This window comes from Lutjanus erythropterus, chromosome 11 (genome assembly GCF_056507025.1).
Source record: "Lutjanus erythropterus isolate fLutEry1 chromosome 11, fLutEry1.hap2, whole genome shotgun sequence".
Classification (NCBI taxonomy): domain Eukaryota; kingdom Metazoa; phylum Chordata; class Actinopteri; order Lutjaniformes; family Lutjanidae; genus Lutjanus; species Lutjanus erythropterus.
The window spans coordinates 5759897-5783677 of record NC_139327.1 but is presented as its reverse complement, the minus strand read 5'-3'; the positions used below and the strand labels follow the sequence as shown (position 1 = coordinate 5783677).

Here is a 23781-nt window from a genome sequence, read left to right as displayed (position 1 = left end):
TAAACATATAAGAAGAATAAGTAGGATAGTAAAATTCTTATAACATTTCATTATGTCTGTTGATAGATAAAATCACCTTATTGTTTTTAAGATATCAGAAAAATCTCTTTCGATATATTTTTATTGTCTCAGCATTGAATCATTAGACTGGACAGTATATGTGTGTGTGTGTTTCCACCTCTCCACCATTTACAGTACTGGGAATATTTGCTTGCTAAGCGAATGGTGGCCAGTGTGTTGCCATGGCAACCGCAGCAGCTGTCAGTGTGCCTCCTGTAAGAATGACAAATGATTTTTATTAGAGGGGCTCTAAATTGGTGGGATCCCCCTCTCCATAGAGATGCTTATCCCAGCCTGATCAAACTGGAGTCAGTCTGCCAATAACTCTGACCAGGCCTAATTACAACACAGGCCCTCCTGGGCTCATCATACACTCATTATTACTCACAGACTGCACCGGCAATTCTGGCGCCAGTCACTGTGTGACATTTTCATAGTGGGAAACAATGTGGCGTCGCATATGGCACTATTATGGCTGCAGTTTCAGATTGTTACAGACGGTACTTGCTAAATTTTAATCTTACTAAATGGGAATTAGATTTGGCTGTGCTATTCATAGATAAAACGGGGCAAGAAATCATTTAGTGACATTGTGGCTCTTACATAAAGAAAATACTGTCATTGTTAATCCAAATCATTTAAATGGCTATCACCTGCTTGTCACATTATATTGGTATATTTGTTGTGCATATCTAGGCTTAGAATAGGGATGTGAATTGTTAGGATTTATTGATACTGATAACAATACTAATTCTGCTTATTAATACCGACACTTATTGCTACTCTTATCGACTACTTACCATAATTTTGTACAAAAAATAAATACATGAAATGAAAAAATGTGAAACGATTCAACAGTTATTTTATCATTAACTTTTTGCAGAAATAACAAATTAAATTGTTTCCTGAGTGATTTCATTTTGTTGCTTTCTCATTAAATTTAGTGAGGTGAACTCTTTGCCCTGTCAGCTGTTCATGTCAATAGAACTATTGATAGCAGTAATGTTCATCCAGGAGCTTATAGATATTTCTGAATTCGGGCCAGACCAATATATCTATTTACAGATATTATCAGCCTGATATTGGCCTGTCACAGCTATATTGGTCTCGATATAGTGCAAAATTCGCTGATATTATTATTATTTTTTTACAGTATAATGCAGATTGTTTTTAATGTTAGTTTTACAGGCAGCATTTTCTTGCATATTTGATCCTTTCTTAATTGAAGTTTAAATATGTATTTATTTTGTTCTATTTGTCTTTTTTAAAATTTATATTTAACCTGTAAAATATCCTGCCCCAAAAATTTTTTGTTGAAAACAGGTTGCATGCATACAATATTTAGAAAAATGTAGGGCTGCAACTAGCTATTATTTTCATTGTTGATTAATTTGCCAATCATTTTCTTGATTAATAAATTAGTTGTTTGGTCTATGAAATGTTAGAAAATGGTGAAAAATGTTGATCAGTTGTTTCCCAAAGCCCAAGACAACATCCTCAAATGTCTTGTTTTGCATAAAGAAGTAAAGAAACCAGAAAAAATCCACATTTAGGAAGCTGAAATCAGATTTTCTAATTGAAAAAATACTCAAACCAATGAAGCTATTACTAAAATAGTTGCCGATCAATTCAATGATCAATTCAGAATCGTTGCAGTTTTAGGACAATGTGTTACTTTTGCACAGAATGCCGCTCTGCAACACCTTTGCCAAAATTTACTCACCTCAGGAAAGATATTCTAGAAAACACGCTGTATTTTGTTCTATTGCTTTATCATATTCCTCCAGCTCACAGCTGCTTTACATGTTCAATTGTTGTTGAAAGACCTTGTTAAGACACATTTTCAAAAGGAACATGGTGGAAGTGAAATGCACCCAATCACCCAGCGCACACTCTCTTTTTCTATTTATTTACCACCTCAAAAACATTCAAAATCCATTCTAGATGCAGATACGTGTTGGTTTGTTAGTGTGCCACTTTATAAGCAGCATGGATTATCTTCTCTCTCTTTTTTTTTTTTTTTTTTTTTTGTCAAGCTCTATGACTTTGAGTGGCCAAGGTTACGGTGACACCGTAGGCCCCGGCTGTCTCCAGGGACCTCACTCCCACTTGCTAATACACTCCAAGACAGTTGCACAGTGGGGACACTGCCAGCAGAGTGATGAGGAAGCAATTTTTATCTGCATTGTTTAGCTGACTCCGTGGCTTTCCCGTAAGTGGCGTCCAGACTGTTGGTGTTGATAGGTCAGACCATTCAAAGTTCTTCCGAGTCAGAGGATTGCAGGTTGTTCAAGGTCAGAAGAGAAAATGATCAGTCTCTCAGTTTTGTCTCGGTTAGCAAAAGAAGTTTAAACTAATATTTCCATATAGTTAAATATACTTACATACTTACAAAGACATATGCAGGAATACTCAACTGAGTGTTTGGATTATTTCTGTTCTGTTACATTATGCTATGTACAGTACTTGCTTTTGCAACTACACATTTGATTGGAGGAAGACAGACAGGCAGTGTAAGAAACAGAGACAGAGGTACTGGGTTCCTGTAGAGATCTGTCAGACAGACAGGGCTGACTTTTTTTTTTTTTTTTTTTTTTTTTTTGATAATTGCTCTGCCTAGCCATGATCTGAATTAGCATATGAAAGTTGTGTCTTTTTTTCCTTCACTGGGAGCGCATAGCTGTAAGCTAATTTGTAAGTCATTTTAGATGACAGAGAGTGGTTGTATCCCAGAGGTGCTCTTTCCCTCTTGATCCTTTATTTTCTCTGTCTCTCTCCTGCTTGCTTTCTCTCTCTATCTCTATCTCTTCTCTCCCTCCTCCCATCTCATTTCTCCTCCACTCATGTCTCAATTATAGAATATTGAAATGACTCAGGCAACTGAGGCAACTCTTTCAGCTGTTTTTAGGGGCAGATGGTTGCACAGCAAGCGTAGGTCAAAGTGCTCGACTGTGTCATTGTGTTCCACCTTATTGGAAATCCTTCTCTCTTAGTCCTTGTCACACGTTAACCTGTGTGTCCAGTGAGGACACAACCACACCAGTGCAAACTGTCCTTGGTGAAAAGTGCATCATTTAGTATTGTAATATGGATGCTGCTCTGCCTTTTCTCACTGTCGCTATTAAAGAAATGTAGTTTTCAGTGAAAAAGTGCAAGGACTCCCAGTTTGAATGAACAAAGAGTCTACTTGCAGGCTCACTGTGGCTTATATGGGGATTAATTGAAGCTATTGAGTCTGGATCCACAGAAAGAGACTTGTGTTTGTGGCACTGGCGATGCCAAAGCAGCTGGGCGGGCCGAGGAAGGGAAGAGGAGACGACTGATAGTCCAGCAAGCCACCTGGGGTGAAGTGAAGCCATAGTTTCAGAAATATACACTAATACAGCCAGGTGTGGACACAAACGCATGCTCATATGTCTAGCATGTTAACACGTGCACTGGAGGAACAGTGGAGGCTGTCTCTCAGGCGCTGTTAGTATGCAGTAGGTGGAGCAGAGAGAAGCGGGGAAAAGCGTAGTGGAGCGCCTTCGATCGTTATTATTGACCATTCCTCCATGCAGCTGGATGCTGCATAAACACATTCACACTCACTTGCATGCACACACGAGGAGAAACACATACATTCACGCACACAAAGGCTTTAATATGCAGACACACAAGCCAGTGGGATTTGAGATAACTGCAGTGGTACGAGAATACACAGAAATGCCCTCAGCTTACAAGGACGTGCACACACAATACAGTAGTGTAGGCCTGCAGCGCTGTGAGAGACAATCAATTGTGTTTGTTGGTAGTGAGCACGAGCTGGAATCTAACCAAGAATCAAGAATGTAATCAAATACAATGGCCCTCGACATTTTTTATATTTTGTATTAATACCAACCACAACCACCTCCTGTTCTCATGGCAGTGCTCTAAAAATTGTTTTTCTCACTTGTTAATTTGCCTCCTACTGGAAAGATGCTCAGCTGTGTTTGCAAACAGGCACTACTGTGGACAGCAGTTTCCAAAGAAGCTCTTCAAATTTTCTTTAGATCAGGAAATAGTATAGTAGTCGTAGTTTGGGTTCAAAAACTTGTGATGATTCACATTATTGGTACAGTGGTTGCAGAATTAAAAGGAGTACCAAGATGCTATCATACTTTTGGCTGCCTCTGGTTGTCAAATATACCAGAAATAAAAGGTGTCTAATGCAGTTCTTCGGATCTGAGAAGGGACTGTGAAAAAAACAGGTTGATGTTTGACACTGTTGTTGGTAATGGTACGACACCATGTCACACCAGTATGTGCAGTCAATGGGAGACTTCAGACCCTAATTTCAGTTAGCAGTTAACTACGTTTGACAGTTTGAGAAGTGTATTCTCTTCCTTTCTAAGAAAGTCTGTCTGTTCCGTTGACTGTACATAAAGATAGAGAACGTGTCTCCACTTCCTCCAACTGTAGGATTAAGATTTTATTTATTACTTCCTCTTCCTCCACTGTACACAAATGAAACCAAAATAACCTGAATATGAGGTGTGCAATCTTATGTTAGTGATGCTGATCATTTGGAGCCAGTAGTGATCAGGGCTGACATGACATGAGAATCATGATATGACCCCCCCCCCCCCCCCCGCCCGTAGCATCAGAAAACTAAAAGCAAGCCGCTCAGAAGAATGAACACTTGGACATATACATATCAGTGTGACAAAACCTACTTAAAATGTCTAAAATTACAGAGACCATCTTTGGAAAAAAATTATTTAATGTGTAATTTGAGTTTTGCATGGAGAGGGCGGGGTTTATGACCTATTCTGCAGCCAGCCACCACGAGGAAATCAGCATGTTTTGGCTTCACTTTTAGGGAGCTAACATGCAGTTCATCTTTATATATGTCATTGGTCTGTACACCAAATATGAAGCTGAAGCCAGAGGATAGATATAGCTAGGGCTGCAACTAAAGATTATTTTCATAGTCGATTAATTGGTCGATTATTTCTTGATTAATCACTCAATAGTTGTTTGCCTATAAAATGTCAGAAAATTGTGAAAAATGTTGGTCAGTGTTCCCGAGATGACGACCTCAGATGTCTTGTTTTTCCCACAACCCAAAGATATTCACTTTACTGTCAGAGAGGAGTAAAGAAGGCAGAAATTATTCACACTTGAGAAGATGAAATCAGATTTTTTTTAACTTTTATTCTTAAAAAGATACTCAAACCAATTAATCGATCATCAAAATAATTGTCAGTTGATTTAATAATTAATTTATAATCGATTAGTCGTTGCAGCTCTAGATATATCTAAGCATAAAGACTGGAAACCACAGCTAGCCTATCACACTAATTAACACATTAAATAATTTGATTAATGCATGCATAAATCAAAGTGTATAAACAAGTTGTGCTCAGAGGTGCTGGCAGACATATTTTTATTTACCTTTGGACAGAGCCAGACTAATTGTTTTCCCCAGCTTCCACTTTTTATGCTAAGCTAAGCTAACCGTATTCAGGTCCTAGCTGTGTAAGTAACACACAGACCTGAGACTGGTTATTAAATAATCTCATCTAACTCTTGATTAGACAACAAATAAGACTATTTCTTCAAATCGATGCTGGAAACTGCAATATTTCCCTGCATGTGACCCTCTAAATGAACCCTGTTCTACTCAGTGAGAAATTCACTAATAATCTAAAGCCAGTGTGACTCACTGGTAGACTAGAGACAGCACACACATGCATGTAAACACACATGCTAGTGTGTGTATGTGTCTGTTTTAACGTGTATTCAAAACACAGGCGTACTCCCCTCTCCCAGCCCTGGCCTTTTGTCACAGTGACAGGCAGTCTGTTCTAATGAAAGCTCCTCTCATTCATAAGCCTGCCTTGTCAACTTTTGATGCCAGGCAACTTTCAAGAGGAGGGGAAAGAAGGGGGAAGAAGATGGAAAAAGGAGAAAGGAAAGACATGGGAGACAGCCCGCTCTCGCTTTTCGCTTTGATATCTGCTTTCTCTGAATTATTGCCCTCATTGAAAATGAACTGCATTTGTTACAAGCAAAATTCAAATTTGATAATATTCCCTGGCTTGTCTCTGTGTTTATATGATTAAGGACCACAGACACACACAGATGGATGTGGATCCTCCTTCTTCTGTCCCCCTCATTTTACCACTGCTTGTCTGTCACACACTAGAGCATCTCGACCACAGGCTGAAAAACCCCTTTAGGATATCAAATCCATGGTCTCTCATTTCTAACTAGGTCATCACTGGCTCACAATAGTATCCTCACTGGTCTCCTCTGTGTATTCCCCCTTCTCCTTCTCTGTCTTCTCACCCCGTTTCTCTCTGTCCTCTCATTCATCCCTTGCTTATTGCACTATTACAACATCTGGAAACATCTTGAAAGTCATTTCTTCTGTCTGTCTGTCATTCACTCCATCCACTGGCTGTGACTGGAGAAAACTCAAAGACTTTTACTAACACTATCTATTAAAGTCTATTATGCATTATAAGCACATTCAGAAGACATTATCATGCTTTTATAAGGTTTTATGAAACTACATGTTTACAATTATGCATGACAACTTCTAACAAAGTTTCTAAAGTATTATAAGTGGTGGTCATAATGTATTACAAGTGTGTGATGCTTTATAGCTCCATGCCATAGTGAGAAGTGTTTGATTTATATTTATAAAGACACATAGAGAACTGCTCTAACATAAGTCTCTGAAATGTCATAATGTCTTATAACCATCATAAGACTGCTAATAATCTTATTAAGTGTGTCTTCATAAATGGCTAAAGTTATGGTAGTTATAATGTGATGTGTTGCATCAGTGTACTTCACTTTGCACACATCCAAAGATAGACAGGTGAGTACAGATAGACATAATGTATTATAAGCCCCATTAGTATACTTCAAGTTTGACACTTGAACTTAGGATTCGTTATAAGTCATATTTGTAATGTTTTATGACTGTTGATGTAGTGCATCAGAAAACATTATGTATGTTTATGAGTGTAGTCATAAAGAATTATGAATGCATCCAATTCACTTTGAATGCTGCCATAACTCACATACATAAGGAGTTCTTTAAATCCTTATGAATTCATTATATCTTATGAATGTGCTTATAATGCATTATAGACATTCTCACCAGATTCTTTTTCAGATCTCACCAAAGATTTATCTCATTTTGTGCTGAAAGAGATCTGAAAGATCAGAGTTCTTGTGTTATTAGCAGTGACCAAATGTAACTTTGATGATGTTTGCAGTAGAGTTCTAACAATTAATCGAATATTAGATTACTAATCGATTAAAACTTTAATTGCCAACTATTTTATTGTTTTCAGTTAAGGTTTGTTTTAATTGATTTATTTGTTTGAGTCGTTTTAAGAAAAAACAAAGTCCAAATTCTCTGATTCTAGCTTCTTAAATGTGAATATTTTCTGTTGTTGTTTTCTTTCTGGCTTGAAGAAACACTGACTGACATTTTTCATTTCATTTCTTCATTTTATGACTACTAATCAATTAATGAAGATAGTGACTGACAGATTAATTAATAATGAAAACAATCGCTACAGAAAATACTTGAAAAATAGGTCCAACATGTGGCTCTCACTGACGTACATGTTTGGACCTATTTTTCATCTAATAAAACTGTGATAATTAATCAGTTAATCGAGAAAATGATGAACAGGTGAATCGGCATTGAGAATAATCATTAGCTGCAGCCCTACTTTACAGTAATTAATGATTTCATGTTGGGTTGTTCTGATTAACACAATGATCAGAGCTTGTATTTTAACACCTCTTCATGGACTGCACAGGGGCCTATACCTGCAGTATTAATCTGTGTTAAACTGTCATGACAGGGCTAAATGAGAGTAATTCAACACCCCATAAAGTCTGCATTATGATATCTCTACCAATATTGCCAGAATCCCCCAACGTACGGCAGCCCCATTTGATCCCCATCCCAGATAGGCTTCTCCATCATCGGTGACACGAAATACCCCGGCAGCCACCGGCTACAGCACACATCACTCCTCATAAACACTGACTAGCTCTCTCCACTTCCATGTGTTCACACAAATTAGCATAACATCAGCATGATATTAGCACATCCGACCTGCACAGCCATGCCTTATCAAAGCGCTCTGTGATCCCTGGTTCCCTGCGCTTTAGTCTGGAGCAGAGAAAGAAACTGAGAGAGAGAGAGACAGAGAGTTTCCCCCCAGAGAGAGAGAGAAGAGAGAGCGATGAGCTACATGATAACGAGCTGTGTTACACCGCTACACAACACACAGCCTTGTCACAGCGCCTCAGAGCTGTGCTGAGCTAAATGGGCTGCAGCAGATGTTTGGTGACTACAATCACACAGAGCTGCGTACCTCACTTGACTTGCAAATATTTGCTAAGAGACTTCAAAATTGGATTTTCTGTATTTTCCTCCTTTAGAATGTGTAAGGTGGTGATGCCAGTGCATAAGAATGAATACACACAGTACGCTCTCTTCTCACGCCGTATGACTGTTGAATATTATTTGTTAGAAAATGCTCTCCTGTGATGAAATCCAGAGGCAATTGATCCTTTGTTTGTTCCTTTCATGTGTCACACAGTGTTCCAGACAGTGCATTTCAGACAGCTGGGAATTTGAATTTTTAGGATTAACTGATTGGTTGTGGCGGTCCAGTGTTATGTGTCAAACATTCTGATATCTGTGTTACTATTAGATCAAGTGTAGAGCTGCAACAGTTTATGATGATTTTGCAATTGATTATTAATCGATCTTTAAATTAATTACAGATCGATTAATCGGTTTGAGTCGTTTTTAAGAAAAAAACAGTCAAAAGTTTCTGATTTCAGCTTCTTAAATGAAAATATGTTTTGGGTTTCTCTACTCCTCTCTGACACTAACCTGAACATCATCCCTAAACAAAACATTTGAGGACATCATTTTGCACTTTGTGAAACACGATCAACATGTTTCACCATTTTCTGACATTTTATAGACCAAACAACTAATTATTATCTCTATTAGTTGAATAATTGAGGAAATAATTGACCGATTAATCGAATTTGACAATAATCATTAGTTGAAGCCTTGAGAGAGGCAAACTTATTTTGTTATTCAAAAATGTTTATAGTGATTTTGTTGTATTAAAGTGAATATTCACATTTTATTACACTTTATTTTTTCTTTTTATGAAAAACATGTTGCACCAGATAATCAAGCTGAGTGGGGAGTCAGTGGGGATGAATGAAATGAAAATAAATGATGGATCAAGCGCTCTGTTGTAGGGGTGGGAATCTCTTGGTACTTCATGTCTTGATTCGATTCTGACTCACAGTGCTATTATGAGATTATAAAATGATGATTGTTGCATCTTGATGCGTCAAAATGTCTTTTGCTGTGTTGCTACTTGCTACTTTGAAAACATGATATGTTTGTGATGATCCATAATTAGTTTAGTTAAATACAACTTGCTTACAGTGTTGCTCTTTGTCCAGGTAACTTTTCCCTTTTCCCTTTTACTTCATAGAAGCCAAAATGCTGCCATTTCATCATCCACCTTTTTCAGTCATAAGGAACATACAGAACATTGTAGAAAATTGTCACAGGAGATCAAAATGTTGAGAATCGTTTTCTGCATCAGTTCACAACCTTTGAAGAGAGAACTGCAATGCTTTTAAGAGATTTTTTCCCCACCCCTTCGAGAAGACTCTTAAAGACATGTATTGTAGAGAATCTGCAAGCTACAGATATCTTTTCCAGTTGTTCAGCATTACTCTAACTGACCAGAGGCAATATACAGTACTTACAGGTCACATAAAGGTGACATATTTGTTGCAGGTTGGCCCTCAGGCAGTAAGAATGTCCATAGGAGATGTCATTCAAAATTGTTATTTAGGTTTATTTTTTTCATTGAGACCTATTGTGTAACTGTTTAAAATTGTACCATTCATCATTCACTGACTTTATATATTTTTTCATGTTTTTTTTTCCAGTGTCACGGTTTCTCATCACATCCACGGGAGCCCTGTATATCCTGGATGTGCAAATGGAAGACGGGCTGTACAACTACAGGTGTATGACACGTCATCGGTACACAGGAGAGACCCGACAGAGCAATAGCGCCCGCCTCATTGTCTCAGGTACAAGGAACGCCAAAACATCCAGCATGAAAATGATGCATCAGCAAAGGTGTCGACTTATTGCAACATTTGAAACTCGTATGAAGCCTCACATCACAGACTACCAGATAATTTTATTCATCATTTATGAAGTAGATGATATTTATACTATTTATACATCAAACTATTATATGCATTAAACCTTGTTCTCTTATTGTAGCTGTTCACGTTGGTTGGTTTTAAAAATAGAGCGTGTAAAATGACAGAGTCCGACCATATGGAAATAAATGTGTACTTGTAAAAACAGATCCAGATGATTTGAATAGAATAGAGAGTGACAGGGAAAAACACATTAAATTAAAGAGGGGCTGACATGTGATAAAGGTCATTAGATCTGTGCCAACACAGTTTGGGGAGAGGGCTTCAGGAAAGAAAATGCCCCTCCTTTCATAAACCATAAAGGGACAGTCCACAGATTTTACACATGAAGATAATTTTCATCAAGAGGATTAGTACTCAGCCTGTGAAAACAGTTGTATCATGTTCTGTGTGGCTCTAAATGTAACCTTGAAGGTGTCATCAGAAATGAGTTAGATATTCTGACCTTTCAACTAGGGTTGGGCAATTTCTACATAATTGGCACATGACAGCGTCCACAGTGAAACACCACAATGGATGATGATATCACTGTCATTGGAAACACACCAACATCAGCCCACAGAAAAGAAACACAACTGCCACCAGTGTCACAGTGTCTTAGATTTGCCTAACCGGACAGGTTTAATAATAAATGGACATGGAGACCCAGTGCAGTGACCAGTAGCAGCAGCTTTTTATTTTTTGTCCCACATGTAAAAATGTTACATTTTCCCACAACTCTGGCCTTGGAGCAACTCTGAGGAGACACATATCTCAAATACATAACATAAAGCTTACAAATCACAATGTTACAATGATAGAGGGCTCAATGGTCGATGACCAGATCAACCTTACTTTCCTCTAGTTCTTAATAGAAAGCCTGTGTTATGAACTTGCAGTGTGGAGTTTAAAAGACATTTATATTTAAGACATTCTTTTGGAGTTTGAACCATTCTCTGGACTAAAAGTCAAGACATCTCGGCCACTGCTGCTTCTGTTTTTATCTGTTTGTTGTGCATCCTCTAATATTATCTGTACTGTAGTGCTACATTGATGGGCTACCTCTCAGGTGAAGGGTTTGTGTGATAGTGTGTTTATGTGTTTTCACCGGTTTTCAAGCTTTTAACACTCCATTGGTTCTGGGGATGTCATACCTGGCCATGAGCCACAGTGAAACTCACAACATGGCAATAGTGTGTACCCATTTACCCACTCAGCACCATGAGCAACACAGAACATTAGACACACATAATAGACACTTAAAGGGTGACTCCATCTGTGTTATTTTCTGGAACATGAAATGCCCACTCGGGTTAGAGCATGATATTTGCCCCTCCCCTCTCTCAAAGGTCCTGTAAGCAATTCTGGAAAGATATAGTTGATTGCTGCGTCTCATTCCCAGGTCTTCATATACCAAACCACCAAACCAAAGCATATGACAACCTGGGAACGAAGCCCAGCAATCAGCTATTCTTCTCCAGAATGGCTCCCTGCATCTTCGACTGAGGGGGTTTATATGAGTGCCATCATGCAGAAACCTGTGTCAGGTTATGTGGGGAAATGTTTTTAGAAGGGCTTAGGAAAATAGTATTTTAAAGCTAAAAACATACATACATTGACCAAAATTTGATGTTCCAAATTTGAATAAATGAAGAACACTACTGTGATGCAACAGAATAATATATCTATATATAATAAAAAAGATTTTAAAAATAGTTAAGAACCCAGGTATAAGCATTAATAATAGTTAAGCAGCCAGATATCACCACTAAAAAAGGCTAAGAACTTTAAAAAACATTATATATATCAGAACGTATATACCTTAATTTAACCAGGCAAGTTATTAAGAAAATGTCATTTTCAATGGTGGTCTGGCAAAAGGCAAGGAAAGGGGGGCAGGGACTAAAAGGGCACAGTTGAAAAATTAAGACAGCGACACACACAACAAACTTAACATAAAAGACAGTATAAAACACAGCCACTAGCAGGTGGCTAACAGATAGCAGAATCAAGTAGTGCAGCAACAGCAAAGTACCACACACATCAAGCAAGACAGACTGCAAGTCACAGTAACAAAAGCTGAACAATTATGCGCAGCAACAAAACAGCAAAAACATAGAAACAAAGCAGGAAACAGCAAAAAGCAAACTTTGTAATGTTCAGAAGTGGTGAAACAATAGCTAGAACTCAAACCTCTTACTTTACCGAATTTCCCTCCTGCAGACCCCACCAACTCAGCACCCCACATCCTGGACAGCTTTGAGCGTCGTGAGGTGATGGCATCTCATCGAGTGGAGTTGCCCTGCAAGGCCTCCGGTCACCCTGCACCCAAATACCGCTGGCTAAAAGACAACCGGCCGCTGGAGCCCGACACACGCTTCAGACAGAGTGTGACAGGCCTGCTGATAGAGAGAGCCCAGCCCAGCGACACAGGGACATATGTGTGTGAGGTGTGGAACGGATACGGCAATGCTGAAGTGGTTGGCAGGCTGCAGGTAAAAGGTCAGTGCCCATGGGCTGGTGGTAAGTCATTGGGGTTGATTTTTATCAGCGGTGTAATGCCTCAAAACAGGGACAAGTGGGAATCTAAAAATGTTGCTTCAGTGTAACACTTACTGATCTTCCACTGGCAAAATAATAATGATACCCTGGTTAAAGTACAGACAACAAGTAAGATCACATTACATTCCAATTTTCTGTCAAAAGCCACTACTGAACTCTTACTTTCATACCTACAGAGCCACTGAAGGTCGTGGTGAGCCCGCGGAAAGTGAAGGGCAGTGTGGGAAGCCAGGTTTCACTGTCCTGCAGCGTAACAGGCTCAGAGGAGTACCAGTTGTCTTGGTACCGCAACGGGGAGCTCATCTACCCAAGTAACAGCGTCCGCATGACAGGACAGAACAGGGAGAACCTGGTCATGGCTGGTATGGCCAAGAGCGATGGAGGAGCCTATCAGTGCTTTGCCAGACATGGCAAGATGTCCGCCCAGGACTTTGTTCAAGTCATACTGGAAGGTCAGAATTCACAGTGAATCTTACTGGAGACGTGTGGGTGGGAGCAGTTTTCATACAGTACAGTACTTTGTATATGCATATATATATCTGTGTGTGTGTGTCTATGTGTTAATGTCCACATCTAGATGGTGTATGTGGTATTGTGAACCGCAGTACAGCTTAGCTTTATTAGATTTTCTGAAAGAGGCTTGCTTACTGTTACACAAGCTGGGTTGCTGCAGTGTCTGCCTCTCATGACCACACTAATATAAGGAGAATATTGATAATCAATGATGTTGTGGAGCCAGAGAAAGGAGCTGTATTAATCTGCTTTACGGTCTGATTCTGCTTTTTATACAGCAGATCTGAAAGTGTCACAATGAAAAAATCTGTCCTGATTTTGGATAGATTCCTTGAATAGATTTTACACTTCCACTTCACAAATGTACAAAGATTCCCCTTATAAATTATTAATGCATAGTTTATAATGTTAATTAGTTCGGTTTAGTTTAGTTTACTTTTGAACGTTATATACACAAATAAAAAGATAATAAAAATAATGAAAAAGTTAGAACATTGTGCAGGAAACGTTGAGAGCCAAAAAAGCATATGAAGATGACTCTCCTTTATAAATAACCGTGGTCATGCTTCAAAGTGTCAAGACTAAGTAGTGATATAAAATTGATTTACAAGTTGACAAGCATTACAATGATGCCCAAAAAGGGCAAAAAATCTTTGCTAATTAAAGACTTTTTCAGATGTTTTTTGAACAATGACAATGTAGATGTTGATTGTAGTGATGTAGGTAGATCGTTCCAAAGAGGTGGTCCTCCTTTGAGTGTCTGGTATACCATGAGTGAAGAAAACATGGAAAGCACCAGGCAATTCATGAGTTAGGTGTAACTAGGCATACATAAACACACAAGTCTGGTATATGTTCACATTATAAATTGACTGCAGTTTGTATTTTCTGAAAAGAGAAGCAGATGAATCTTTTGGCAAAGCTGATCATTCTCAAAACTCGAGAAAAGTGGAATTTGTTGTGACCCTCACAGTATTACAATAAATAATATAAGGAAAAATTAAACTGTAATAAAAAGTTAGAATACAGAATGATTTATTAATAAACAAACTTATTTTAACAGACACATTTAACATGATATTTTCATGTTAATTTTTCATCTACTATGACTCACTAGGAATTTGATGTGAGGCACCTGAGTTATTTCAATATTGTCTATTAATGATTCAGCTTTCTCTTTTGTATACTTGTTACAGAATATTATAAAATTAGATTTATTTATATTGATAGAGAGTTTGTACATCTGAAACCATTTAGAGATTGATGATACCTCTTCATTTGCTCCTTGAATCAGCATGCAAAATTTTTTCTGTGAAGCCACAAGACATTTTAGGTTGTAAACACTTTATAAATCACTAATTAGCATTTTTACCCACAAACTGTGTATTAATATTTTCACAAATAAACAAATGAACAACAAAAGTACAACATATGGTCAGTGTAATAGTGACAAAGATAGTGACAAAAATAAACAGTACGAAACCAAGGTAGGACAGATACTACAACCCAAAGGCCAAACTGGAGAAAAACACAAAAACCATTAAACAAATTACTAATAAACAATTATAAACAAGTTATAACACAGTTTTGAACCATTGATGAAGGCTCACTGTTTGGCAAGATCCAGTTACTGCTTATTACTAATCAATCTTTTGCCATTTATAAGTGGCAAAATGCAGCCTTATTGTAGAGTGTAACATGGAGCATGCTGAAAATGTCAAGGTAAACTGTATTGTCAAAGGCTTAGTGTATGAATCTGATAATTTGATATGTCAAATGAAACTTTGATGCTAGAAACTAGAAAAAAAATGATGAAACTGATGCTGATGGAGAAGACAAAGTAAGCTCAGTAAGCAGTGAGATCTGAATCTTAGTACAGATACATGTAGCCTCACTATTTGGCAAACAACAGGTCAGAATTGCACTTTTTCTCTAATGTGTTGTAACAGCTTATTAATGATTTATAAAGTGTGTACAACCTAAATAATAACCTAATTATAAACCATTTATAAGGGTAGTCTTTTTGTAAAGTGGTACCTGTTTTTCTAATGATCTGTTACTACAATAATAGAATAATAAAATGTACCTTGCCATGTTTGTCTCCTCCCACTGCCCAGATGGCACCCCCAAGATTCTGGCTTCATTCAGCGAGAAGGTCTACAACATCAACGAGTTTGTGTCGCTGTCGTGCACGGTGAAGGGCACACCGGAGCCCCGGGTAACGTGGACTCTGGACGACGAGCCTGTCGTACGGGACAGCCGCCACCGCATCTCCCACTACACCAACACAGAGGGTCACGTGGTCAGCCACCTGAACATCAGCCAGACCCAGGTGCCCGACGGAGGGGTGTACCGCTGCATCTGCAACAACTCGGCCGGGACCGTTTCCTACCAGGCGCGAATAAACGTAAGAGGTGCTTGTCAGATCAACTCTTCCAACACACCATCACATATACACATCAGCATGTCTTGATTCATTCTGTTTTGTATACATTTATAATTGGCTACGTCTAAAACGCCTGGATGTGCAGATGTTGAAAGAATGCCTGACTAAGTTTGTCAAGAGGTTTTCAGTTTTAGTCATCAGATTGTGTTGTTAGTTTCTAGCATTTAGAAACCCGGGGCATCATTACAGAGACTTCATAAGTCTGAAATCCTCTCTGATCTCAGTTTAGGATGACATTTAGGATTTTTGGTATAACAGAAACATGTTTTCTAGCACAATTTATTATACTAAGAGAAAAATATAAAAAGCATTGACCTGTAAATTGGATGATTGTGTGATATAAATTTATTTTGCACAGGATAATTGCACATTAGTGATTTACTATATGTATAATAGGGCTGCAACAAACAATTATTTTCACTGGCGGTTAATTAATCAATTTGGTCGATGAAATGTCAGAAAATTATGAAAAATGTCAGTCAGTGTTTCCCAAAGCTCAAAATAACGTCCTCAAATGTTCTGTTTTATCCACAAAGATATTCATTTTACTATCATAAAACAGTAAAGAAAGCAGAAAATATTCACTTCTAGGAAGTTTTCAGAGAATTCCTACTTTATATCTCTTGACATTATAGATTATAAGTAGATGTAGATTATAGCAGGATAATAGCACAGTATATATATATGAATGAATAATGTGTCTAATAGTATAAAATGTATATAATATGTACATACAAAGTATATAACAGCACCACTGTTGCACTATATATAGTATATTTAACAAGTGAATTTCCTCAGTGCGAGGTCAGTAAAATTTATCATATCTTATTTTATCATAATTTAAAGGCTATGACAAAGCTTTAATTTTCCTAGGCCATGCTGGCTTTATTAATGCCTCTGACTCATCAAAGCCAAAATTGAACACCCGTCTTTTCTTGTCCATTATAGCAAGCTAGGTACTCAGTGACAATTGAAGTGAGACAGCTGTTGCCAAGGATACAGCAGCCTCATGTTCATTCTAAACACAGAGACAGGCATGACAGATTGAAGAATCGAGTTTACAGTTCTATTTAGGTTTCTTTAGTTTTCAGCTGGTAATGAAAAAGTCTTTATTTAATACTGGTGCCTCCATACAACCTATATCAGTTAACAAGACAATCCACAAGAAAATCAAGTATTTCTCTTAAGATGTTCTTCCTGACTGCCACCAGGTTGGAGTCCCCTTGAAAGCAGATGAACCAAGCCTGTGTTTACATTTTCACAGGCAAAGTTTCAGTGAGTTGCTTATTAGCCATTTAAAAAGAAACAGGAGGAAATTTTTCTTTAGATACTTTTGTTTTTGACGTTATATTTTGTGGTTACAACGGTGGAAATAGAAGTGATTTTGTCCACAGGGGCCTCCAAACTCAACCAGATGTGAAACTTCTTTGTCGAAGCTTTAAGTTCCTTAAGATTTCTTAAGATACATGGTCTGAGATAAGATATGACAGAGCCATGAGTTTGGGTATTGGATTTTTCTTACCGTTAAACTCAAGTTAAGATGAGAAAATAAGCTATTGAGGACCCTGATTTTGTGTCTTGAGAATAGGATACTTGTACAGCCTCCTGTAGTAGCTCCTCCTATCATCAGTCACTGGCGTCAGCGTTAACTCTTCTAATGCCCTGCTTCCTACCCAACACCTGCTGATAGCTTTATACTGGGACGCCATTAGGGTGATTTACTGTTAGCTCCAGTGTATGACTGTAGTGCTATCTGCTCTCTACAGGGACATGGTTGGCTGGATTGTTGTTGTCATGTAGCGGTAATACTGGGGCGCTCAAGCTTACTGTGCTCGGTGCAAGGCTATTAGTATTTCTCTATTGCAGAGAGGGAAGGGTACTTTCTGTACACTGATTGGTTTAATTTGATTGTGTTCATTCTTGCATGTTGTAAGGCTAAATAGGGCGATCCTCTAGCCCTTAAGCGAGGGTCCGTGGATGCCGAATGCAGCCAAGCAATGAAGATAAATCTCCACAGGTGCCATTGCGGAGAAAGTGTAATGACTGTTTCTCACATCGTTGCCTCCTTAATCGTGCTAAAGAGAGTAGCAACCCAGGATATGCTTGTGCTCAAAGTACACTACAGAGCCTAGTTAAACTGTCTTCTACAGTGCTTTAAAGAGAAGCCTAATAGTCCATTTCCCTGATAGACACTGAGCTATGGAAGCCTATTGGTTATTCTGTTGGTTTTTCACAAGTGTGTGCGAAAGCCGGCTACATGAGTAATGGTTTTGATAATAGCTTCATGAGTGGAGAAAGGGAACATTCCACTCTAATGCTTGTCAGAGGCAATCACAGTCGGCACCAAAGAGGTGGGAGCGAAAGGTAATATTCACTACAGGCTCAAATAGAAGGGTACACGAGTCCCTGGTTCTGACAAGGCAAAAAGCACATTTGATATGAAGCAAATAGAGCAGAATGGGTCCACTGGTAATGATTCTGAGGCTGATTTCCATTTTTTGAGTTGCTCAGACGCCTATCTTGGAGTGAGGATGTCTTAGTCAGGCGTTCTAAAACTTCTAAATAAATCCTTGTAATGTTTTTATTTCTTACTATCAGAATGAATCAAGGCATGTAAACTTTGTGGTGTCTCAAAAACACACACAGCACAGCACAACTATCTTTTATTCCACCCCCCCTGCCTCAAAATCATTTTAAGAGAGTTGTCTCTCCAATGTGTCCTTCAAGGGCCTGCCAGCATCAGACCAATGAAAAACCTCACTGCCATCGCTGGCCGGGACATGTACATCCACTGCCGTGTCATTGGCTACCCATACTACTCCATCAAGTGGTACAAGGACTCCAATTTGCTGCCATATAACCATCGGCAGCGGGCCTTCGAGAACAACGGCACCCTGAAGCTGTTTGATGTGCAGAAGGATGTGGACGAAGGAGAATACACGTGTAACGTGCTGGTGCAGCCCCAGCTCTCCACACACCAGAGCGTCTATGTTACTGTGAAAGGTATGAAGCTCAGGCCTATCTGTCTGCAGTTACACTTCACGACTCAATGCTTATATTCAGAAAAATAGCTGAAGATTTAGTCGCTGTAGCAGAGTGTAATCATGGGCACTCCATCAGGATTATTACCAATCTGAAGTGTCAAGTAAGCAGTTCAGGATATTTACCAAACAGTCTGCATGGAGTGCTGCTCAGGTGTGAAAAAGGTGTCCCTCTGGTGCTCTTCAGTTTGGGGATACAAAGTTTAGAATTGTTAAAGAAATCAAGAGGGTAACAATTCAAAAATCCTTTCATAACTCATAGCTGTTTAGTCATAGTAGCAGTTAAAACATGCCTATGTATTTTAGCCATTAAATGCTAAGTATGTAACATTTAGGAGGATCTTTTTGCAGAAATGGAATATAATAATTGGTTGATTATTTTCTCAATTATCAATTAATAGTTGTTTGTCTATATAGTGTTGGAAAAAGATGAAAATTTTGATCAGTGTTTCCCAAAGCTCAAGATGGTGTCCTCAAATGTCTTGTTTTGCCCACAACCAAAAAAATATTCAGTTTACTGTCATAGAGGAGTAAAGACACCAGAAAATATTCACATTTAAGAAGCTGGAATTTTGGCAAGTGAGTTGGCTGCACTGCTAGATGCCACTAAATTCCACACACTGGTCCTTTAAACCCTTCATCAGGGCAAGTACAAAATGATTACCTTCAGACTGTCTGTTATGGACACTGGCAAGTAGTCAATGATCAGAATAGACAAGGAAACAGTCACATGACTGACTGTTCAGCAGGGGCACAAATATCTCATGACATCAGATCAAAACAGCAGTAAACAAATAGAAGAATATATACAAAACATCTTGAAACCTCTTAAGAGCACACATATAAGACGGCACATGATGTTTTTCAAAGGACTCATTTGCCTACACAGCTTTCAATGTGTATATCCAAAACAGTTGTTTTTGTAAGAGCCTTGTTATCTGTCTCCACCACTCATTGAGTTTTCTACATATATATAGATCTTACAAAAGAAATTGCTTTAGACCGTCTATAATGTGACTTTACTTGTCTAAGCCAATCATGTGATTATCTCCTTGTCCTGATCATGTGCAGGGTTTCTGCAGGTCCTCAGTCTAAAATCCAATAATCTGAATGTCTTAAATATGATTTTTTAGTTCTCAAAAATTGATTGAATAATGAATTACTTTTCTAAAGTTGCATTAACTCCAGTCTGTTTGTGAAAATTTGTATTGATCACACAGTGACTACTGCAAAATTACAAACTTTGACCCAGTGACCACTAATGAAAACTGTGCTTTTTTGCCAGTATGGATGTGAGGTCCATACTGACAAAAAAAAAAGTCTTAAATTACATTAATAATGGTCTTAAAAAGTCATAAATTGAACTTGTTGAAACCTGCAGAAACCCTGCATGTGAATTCTTTTCATCACGTCTAACAGACATGTGTACTTGCTCTGATGAGGCCCTTAATGTCTTAAATACACAAGCATGTTTTAACTGCTGCTGTGAATAAATAGCCATGAGTTATGAAAGGCTTTTTAAATCATTACCCTCTTGAGTGCCTCAGAGTTCCTCAACAGTTCAGGCCATTCATTTGAGATGTACATACACACTGCATCATAGCCCTGTATTTGTTGAGTACATTCATGGGGCCATCATTAATCTCCGAGTCTGTGGACACTAAGACAGAATCACTTCATCAGTCTGCACACTGACCCTGTGTCTTTCCATCCAGCGTACATGCTGTTCATCACGTTTAAAAGATACATTAAAAGCATCACTTCGGTATCTGCTTTTCCTTGTCGTAGAAAACACAGATATGCAGAGGTATATTTGTATATCATCACCTGAAAAAAAAAGAAAAGAAAAAACACTCACATCACTGATAGTAAAGCACCATCTCCATCATCCCGGCCAGCTTATCTGAGGCTCATCTGAATATGCAGCGGCACTGAGCTGAGCCAGATGATGATAACCTCAGATGGCTCTCTTTCTTCAATGACGCTGCATAATTTGAAATGTCGGATGGGCTAACCCCCCCCTCTGGCGGGTCTTGACGTGCTAAAGAGTGTGCGAGGGGGAAATCACACAGCGTAGACAAAGCTATGCCGCCATTCCGCCTCGGCTAATTTGCCTCTCGGCTGCTTAGCATTCCACCACTGCCGAGAGGGAATCCCCAGGAGCCTATTATGCCTATTTTGTTGTGAATTAAATAAGCGCTGAAGTGCCGCTTATTCCAATGTTATTTTAAATCATTAATTTTCCAAAGCATCTGGTTCTCACGATGGCTACAGTGTCCCCAGAGAGCGAAAGAGAGGAAGGGAGAATGTTATATGCATGTTGTTTGAGAGAGAATTCAGCCGCTTTGCATTGAGAGAGGTAATAAAATATTTCTCTCATTCTTGCAAAACAAAAAGCATCATTTTTAATATTGGGAACAAGGTGATAAAAAGAGAATCATGACAAATGAGTTGCTGTTAGAGCGCTTCATAAAGTAGCTCATAAACCTGTTGTCTTTATGTGCATGAGAATTGTGACTGATTTGGAGCAACAGTTTCTCGGCCTGTGGAGTCAAACTCCTGAGATGAAAAAGAATTTGCACGTCTCTTCCCTAGTCCCACCCACCATCCACCCATTCGAGTTCCCCCGGTTTTCCATCGGCCAGCGAGTCTTCATCCCTTGCGTGGTCATGTCGGGCGACCAACCCGTTTTCATCACCTGGCAGAAGGACGGCCGGCCGATCCCAGCCAGCCTGGGCGTCACTATAGACAACATCGACTTCACCAGCTCCCTGCGAATCTCCAACCTCACGCTGATGCATAACGGCAACTACACCTGCATCGCACGCAACCAGGCCGCCGCCGTGGAGCACCAGAGCCAGCTCATCGTCCGAGGTGAGGGGAGAGGGGGGGTGAGAAAAGCGAGGAGAACAGAAGAGGAAAAAGAGATTTCTTTCAAAGTGTAGTCTTAGTGACCATTAAACATCTATTTGATTTTGTGATGAATAAGTGTAATCTAATGGCTGTTTGACCTGCAGTTCCTCCCAAATTTGTGGTGCAACCTAAGGACCAGGATGGCATCTATGGAAAGGCAGTGATACTAAACTGCTCTGCTGAAGGCTATCCTGTTCCTACCATCCAGTGGGAGTACTCTAAAGGTAAACTCACAGCATGACACACACGTTTATTATACATATACTCCACATTCACACACAATTACATAGTATAGTAACACACAACTGTCCCTTTTCCAAGTTTTCAAAGACCTTTAGCTGGATAACTCGCCTGTCTTCTCTTTTGATGATCTCACTGAATTGTATGTTAAGATTTTTTTTTTTTTTTTTGTCCTCTGGCAAACTTATTCTCTGCGGTAGATGATCTTTTTCTGAATGCCAACACAACAAACATAATGTCCACAGCCTTGAGGTTGAATGCATAATAACACCCACCTCAAGTCCAAACAAGCACTGTGAGATTAGAAACAGCAGCAGTCCAAGGAAGAAGAGGGAAACGGGTGGAAGATTATGTAACTACTAAACTTACATTATTTCATCACAACCAGACACAATAAGGATCAGTTTAGACATGAAGTCCTTTGCTTTCATTCTTGTCAGTCATGGCATTGCTTATTTATTCTCAGGGTTCTTAAAGGTGCTGGAAATCCTTGAAAATTCTTCAGTTTTAATGCAGTATTTTCAAAGTTTGAAAAGTGCTTGGATTTTGGATAAAATGCTTGAAACTGTTTGAAATTGTAATTACATTACTTTCGCAAGAGCTGAAATCAGAGAATTTGGACATTTTTGTCTTAAAAAATGACTCAAAACAAACAAACAAATTAGTCTTGTCACAATTTTGTCACTTGAAAAATAAGTCCAAACATGTGGAACATAACAATTGTTTTCATTATTGATTAATCTGTTGATCATTTTCTCAATTAATTAATCAATTGATTAATTGGTGCCACTCTAATAGGATGCCAAGTCTATTTATAGACAGGTGACTCCTTTTGAAAAATGAAACTTTAATTTGTCACCTTTCTGTAGAATTCTTTCATGAAAAATAATTTTGGTTGTTTACAGCACAAAGACATCTGATTTTAACATTTTGAATATGTGTTTGTAGGCAAATATGTCATTTACCACAGCTGTAAAGTGCTGGAAAACCTTAAATGCAACTTGGAAATGCTTGAATTTGACATATGAAAAAGTGCAGGAACCAGATGGTGTAGCAGGGTTTGATTTTCAGTGACTGGGTTTTTAAACTTTCAGAAATGCCTGTGCTAATGGAGGAGAATATTAACTAGCCAGTGTATGTTTTCCTGTATTTGGGTCAAACCGTGATTAACTCTGACTTTGTTTCCTCTGACAGGCGCCGGGGTCCCTCAGTTCAAACCCATCGCCCTCAACTCAGGCTTTCGGATCGAGGTGCTGGTCAACGGCTCTCTGTTCATCAAGCATGTGCTGGAAGAAGACAGCGGCTTCTACCTGTGTAGAGTCAGCAACGACGTCGGAGCTGATGTCAGCAAGTCCATGTATCTCAATGTCAAAAGTAAGTCTCATGGGAAAACACCACCTAAAAGCAAAGTGTACATTCAAAACCTGCTTCCAAGGTGCAGTACACAAATAACACAAATAATTCACACTTGATTGACTTGACTTATCTGGTCGACTCTCCTTTTTCATGCTCTGGCTGTTCATGCTCGGTACTGCTGGTGACATTAAAGTAAAAAGTTAACACTAAAGCACAAAGGTTAAGTGAGTTGAACTGAAGTCGGCTTTGTCTGTGACAGTCAGGCCACCAGCAAGATGCCGTCATGGTGCTTTGCTCTGTGCTTTCTGCCTGAATGAATCCCACGAAAGCAACGCTCACAGCCACCGCCACCGCATCTCTTGGAGAAAGTACAGCATTTATCCGCTGTGTGGC

General features: G+C 38.9%; 1 protein-coding gene across 2 annotated transcripts in view; it reads left to right on the top strand.

Moving 5' to 3' along the window:
- dscama (Down syndrome cell adhesion molecule a) overlaps window positions 1-23781 on the top strand; it is a 129446-nt gene that overhangs the window by 69083 nt on the left and 36582 nt on the right. For both annotated transcript variants that reach the window (XM_084730564.1, XM_084730563.1), the window contains exons 4-11: window positions 10054-10200; window positions 12541-12819; window positions 13056-13331; window positions 15510-15806; window positions 18566-18841; window positions 21475-21753; window positions 21897-22016; window positions 23227-23406. In XM_084730564.1, coding sequence (XP_084586690.1) covers window positions 10054-10200; window positions 12541-12819; window positions 13056-13331; window positions 15510-15806; window positions 18566-18841; window positions 21475-21753; window positions 21897-22016; window positions 23227-23406 — 1854 coding nt within the window. The remainder of the gene's footprint in view (window positions 1-10053; window positions 10201-12540; window positions 12820-13055; window positions 13332-15509; window positions 15807-18565; window positions 18842-21474; window positions 21754-21896; window positions 22017-23226; window positions 23407-23781) is intronic.